The 5,435-nt window shown below is 38.4% G+C and overlaps 1 protein-coding gene across 2 annotated transcripts in view; it reads left to right on the forward strand.

Annotated features, from left to right (window-relative positions):
• The window catches only part of pde4dip (phosphodiesterase 4D interacting protein), a 151,206-nt gene that overhangs the window by 136,487 nt on the left and 9,284 nt on the right, over window positions 1-5,435 (forward strand). For both annotated transcript variants that reach the window (XM_019882631.1, XM_019882630.1), the window contains 3 exons: window positions 2,089-2,227; window positions 2,414-2,460; window positions 5,159-5,266. In XM_019882631.1, coding sequence (XP_019738190.1) covers window positions 2,089-2,227; window positions 2,414-2,460; window positions 5,159-5,266 — 294 coding nt within the window. The remainder of the gene's footprint in view (window positions 1-2,088; window positions 2,228-2,413; window positions 2,461-5,158; window positions 5,267-5,435) is intronic.

Genomic DNA, 5,435 nt, shown 5'->3' on the forward strand with positions numbered 1-5,435 from the left:
GAGTACCAGTCAGGAGGTGAGCAGCGGCATTCTGGACCAGCTGGAGGCGCTTAATGGAGGATTGGCCGACTCCAAAGTAAAGGGCTTTGCAGTAATTGAGCCGGGATGCATTCAAATCTGCCATTTTACAATTGCTAATTCCGTATTATCCACAGTAAAAGGCGCACTGGGTTATTAGGCGCACCTTCAATGAATGGGCTATTTTTAATTTTTTTTCATATATTGCACGCACTGGACTATAAGGCACAATCTACAGTGCATCCACTAGATGGAATTACAGCCCTTCATTTGACTCGAGAGGCGTTCATTACCGCCTCCAAAAAACGTAAATTAACAATTACTTCAATGAAACTACGAAAATTGAAAATACAGTAATGCATCAAAACAGAAAATCACAAAATAAATTCTATAGCCCCCCGCCCGACAGAATTTATTTTGGCATTTCCTTGAGCATAGATGCAACAGAAGGAGCAGATGTCAGTAAATTGTAGGAGACTAGACTGTCTCAGAAATGTTTGTTATTCATTCCTTTGTTGTGTACTGTATTCACAAACGAGGAAATCACAAAATAAATTCTGTAGGGGGGCTATAGAATTTATTTTGTGATTTCCTCGCTTGATTTTCTGTATTGATGCATTATTTTCCATTTTCGTAGTTTCAATGAAGTAGTCGTTAATTTACGTTTTTCCCAGGCGGTCATGAACGCCTCTCGGGTCGAAGGAAGAAGAGAAGGCACGACGGAGACGGACAGACAATCGTATTTGTTGAGACTGTGAAAAACATTCATAAAGTGTGTTTTAAAAAAACAACACCACAGCTCTCCTTTTTTTCGGAGCTGCAACAAAAACTTATTGAATAAAGCAGCGACACAGTTCACTGAACCAAAAGCAAGTTCTAACATTGTAAGCATGTCTCCAGGAAGGAGCCATCTCGACATATTACCGTAATGATCATACACAAGGCCCACCTGATTTTAAGGCGCGCCGTGAGACTTTTCAATGCACCTTAAAGTGCGGAAAATACGGTAATTGTTTTTTGATATTCAAATGACCTCCCCTTCAAAGGGGAACATTTTATGGAAATTTTTATTTTTTTACTTTTTTTGTATCTCTTGGATATAAACAGTTGCTTCTCTGTAATCCCTGCCCAGCTATTAGTTGTGGAATTTAACAACTGTGTACAGTGGCCTATCGTATAGCGTCAGTGGCTGTAAAAAGTTTATAAACCTCCGTTCAAATTATTGTTCATGAAAAAAAAAAAAAACAACTTCGGGAAACTCTCAAAATTGGCTGGGATAGGCTCCAGCACGCCCGCGATCCTTGTGAGGATAAAGCGGTTGAAATAATAGATGGACGAATGGATTTGGCACTACAGGTATAAATTAAATCAAGAATTTGGACCTGTGTGTACATTGTAAAAAAACAGATAATGGATGGATGGATATTTTTAATAACCGATTAGTTGTCGATTAATACACCTCTAATACACTGCCATTTGAGAGCCTGGTTTGCCGCCTTTGCAACGTGTAATGATTCTGCATTCGTGAAATGGAACATCACAGCTACATTTGTTGTGTGTAGCTCCCCATAAAAATGTGCAAAAATCCCTTGCAAAATCCTCTTGATCGTATTCACTCTTATTTTGAGCTCAAGTGCTGCCTGATGTTTGCCAGTCACAAGTGTCTGACTATCAGTCTGTACGGGCGAGAGTGACGAAGCTCAACCGCACTGGTTGACCTTCAACAACTCCTGATTGAGGAATGCAATTCCATCCTTCATTGTTACAACAGGACATGTCAATAATTCAATCCACCAAGCAACTCAAAACAATAGTGAAAACCAACAAGTATTTCAGGGTAATTTTGTCCCACTATCTGTACCTTTAGCTGGGTTGCTGGTTCCACAGAAGCATGATCCTTGAAAATGCTCTCAATTGGGAAGTATGTAACTGCTGTACTGTTTCCAACTTTTATTCAGTACTTGTAATTGGGATATGGATTTTACATAATTCTATGTAGCTTTTAGATCTTGATTCATGACAAAAACAAACATCACCTTTTGTGCCTGAACTGGACAATGTTTGTTGTAGGATGAGTCTCAGACAGAAGAGGTCCTAACTCTTCGCCAGAAGCTGTCAGAGCAACAGGATGCGCTCAAGGATGCCATAGAGCGAGTGAGGACCTCCAACCAAACCAAAGACAGCATGGAGCAATTTATAGTCAATCAATGTAAGTCAAGAGATTTTAAAATGCACCATATTTTTGTACCAAGATATAATATAAAGACTATTTTGGTTGGTGTGTGTAAAAACATTTACAGTATTCAGTCAGCTTGAATCTTTTATGCATGATGAGAGCCGAGTACCTGGTGTCTGTTAAATGGAAAAGTAATGCAAATCTGTGGTTTGTTGACAGTATCAAGAACACGAGATGTCCTGAAGAAAGCAAAGAAAAACTTACAAGTGAGTTGAACAAGTACTCTCCTCCAAAATTAAGGGAATAGTTAGGCCAAACGCTTTGTTTTTGCTCTTGAATGGAAACATATTTTTTTGGACATGAAAATATGAATACCTCAACATTTCAGTTTTTATTTCCAGATAATTCTATCTGCGTATGATACATGCTCCAACTTAAAAGACAGCAACTTGTTTGATGGAACCCACCCATTGTTACATACAAGCAAATGTTTTGGAACACTGACGGGTGTTTCCAGTTATATTGATTATTCTCGTCTGCTGAATGGCTATGCTTAGTTTTGGATTTGGGTTTGACCTCTGCAGACTAGATTTACATTTAGAGATGTAGCTGGTATGAACATAAGTGTTAACAAATGTCGAATGGGTATACCAGGGATGTCCAAACTCGGTCCTCAAGGGCCAGTGTCCTGCCTTTTTTTCATCAAGACCCTAAAACAACTACAAGAACCAAGGGTCATAGTGGAGGCATCACCAGTTTTGATTTGCAGAAGATTTCTTAGACAAAAGTAGAAGTTACAACAGAAAATGTGCTGTGGCGATAAAGTGTTAAACTGTTTTTCACTACTGGTATTTCACCTTTCCTGATTTTTTTTGGGCATGGCTAAAATGGCGCCCAGCGGAGTAGAGAATGAGAAAGGGCTCATTTCTGTGTTTGTTTCTGTGATATTCTATGCATTGGGACAACCTACACTGAACTCTCTAGACGCCCAGCGTCCGCGCGGTCGACGTTCAGCGTCCACACAGTTTAAAGCACAGTGAAGCTGCGGGAATGAATGAGAAGAGAGTCGCGTCGTAACCAGTACTAAGAAGCTGATTCGGAACAAATGTTGAGCGCGTTGTAGTGCATATTTAGTCAATGACATGTCCACAAAATTGTACATTCACGCATATATTTGATCACTTACTTTTTGACATTTTAGGGGAAGCTGAGCTTCCCTTGCAGTCTTAGAGCAATCGCCTCTGCATTGTAAACATAGTTCAGTATTGTATAACTGTAAAAAATAAAGCTGACTATCAAGTACCAAGTACAACTTTATTGTCAAATGTGCTGTATGTGAAACATACAGCACATTTGACATTTGAAATGTCATCCCTCTCACAGTTTTTTGCTTTTTTTAAATAAATCCTACTTCACGGATTTCACTTATCATGGGTTCTTTTTGGAACGTAACCCCCACAATAAATGAGGGATTACTGTACTGCTCTTGAGTACCTTAAAAAAAGAACTCTCCTTAAATGTTTTTTTTTTTTTTTTTATAACATAAGTTGAAAAAACATTTTACCTAAATGTTTGACCATAAAACAGTTGTAAAAGACTAAAATGCCTAAAATTGTACTTAAAATTGTACTTAAAAGTGAAACACAACTGAACTGTGTGTAAAAATGTACTGTTCAGGTTTAAAGATCACTGTTCTATTGTCCAGATTGAACATTTAATTTTGTGGTGGTGGTGTTTTTTTTTTTTTTCTGTCTGCCACCACAGCATGGACCACTCGTGTGCTTGTATCACACTTTGACAATCAGCGTCACATCTTTTGATTGTAGTTATTCTGTCTTTTATTATTACTTTTAACTTTGGAAATTTCTGCTGTTTAATTTTTTACTAGCAAAAGGAAAAAAAAATTAAATCCATTTCATTTTTGTTATTTCAATTCAAATAACATTTTTTGAGAATAAAAATTTAAGTATTCTTATTTTTTATTCCAATTTTGTTGTGCATTGTTTTAAACAGCACACAATTCTGATGATGCAGAAGTTTGCGGTGGCGGCTCAGGGTTGTGTGAAAGTGTGTGGGGCATTTATTTGTGCTGCTGAATGTAACAGCTGTGAAACAATCATTGATAACATGTTATTGATCTGATTCACCACTCGCTCTCTTCACTCGCTCCACCGCAGTTAACAAAACAGCATTTGTTAGCTGCTATCACCCCCCCCAGCCCCTTCCTGTGTGTCCAGACCTTCTACAAATGACTTCAAGGTCAGAATAGTGGTACACACGCACTGAACAGACTATGTATGAACGCAAAAGAGTGCGATGAGAGAAGTGGCTGCAAAAAGCTGTCGCGAAACAGCATTGTGGGGTTGCTGGAGCCTATCCCTGATGACTTTGGGCGGAAGGCAGACAACATCAGTCAGTCGCAGGGCACATAAAGAAACAGCCATTCACACATACATTCACACTGTCACTGAGTGGGAACTGATCCCACGCTGCCCGAACAAAAGTCAGACGAGTGTACTACTACACCATCAGTGATGGTGGTGTTAATCTCAGACAGTATTAATGCAACCTTATTATTGAACCTTTATCACAAAATTAATTTCATCAAAATATTTATAACATCTGTTTTTAATAACTGACATATTTAACTAACTTTGTAAAACTTTGCTTGGGATCCGAGTACAAGTAATGCAGTCTTTTAAGTTGTGTGTCAGATCCAGAAATGAATGCTGAAATGCTGATATCTTGTCTCATTCATCTTTTGATATCCAACTCATTTGTTTCAAAAGTACAGTTTCAAATTTGGAAGAGAATCTATGTTTAAATTCAAATACTGTTTTCTTGTTTAATTCATTGCTCAAATAATAGATGGGTGTATCATTGGAGCATGTATGCTATCTTTCATGTCTTGTTTCTCTGCGAAACACCGACTCCTCTCGCCTGACTGTTGCTGACTTTCCCAAGGAGAATGAAGTCAGGATTTCATCTCTTCATCTTGCCTCTGTCGATAAATCCCCCCTCCTTCCTCTGAACTCTCTTCTCCCCAACTCTCACGCTCCTGACCCTGTAAAGGTATGGTGACCTATTCTGTGTTTGACTGGCATTTGTTTTGATAGCTACCTCAGCTATAGTGATGAAAATGTGGACAATAGAGTCATACTGTATATTTCATGAGATTTCCTCACAAACAAGCCTATTTTCATACCCACTTCAGCTTAACTATCGATATATATAAATATAT

This window comes from Hippocampus comes, unplaced genomic scaffold (assembly GCF_001891065.2).
Source record: "Hippocampus comes isolate QL1 unplaced genomic scaffold, H_comes_QL1_v1.1 scaffold384, whole genome shotgun sequence".
In the NCBI taxonomy this organism is placed as follows: Eukaryota; Metazoa; Chordata; class Actinopteri; order Syngnathiformes; family Syngnathidae; genus Hippocampus; species Hippocampus comes.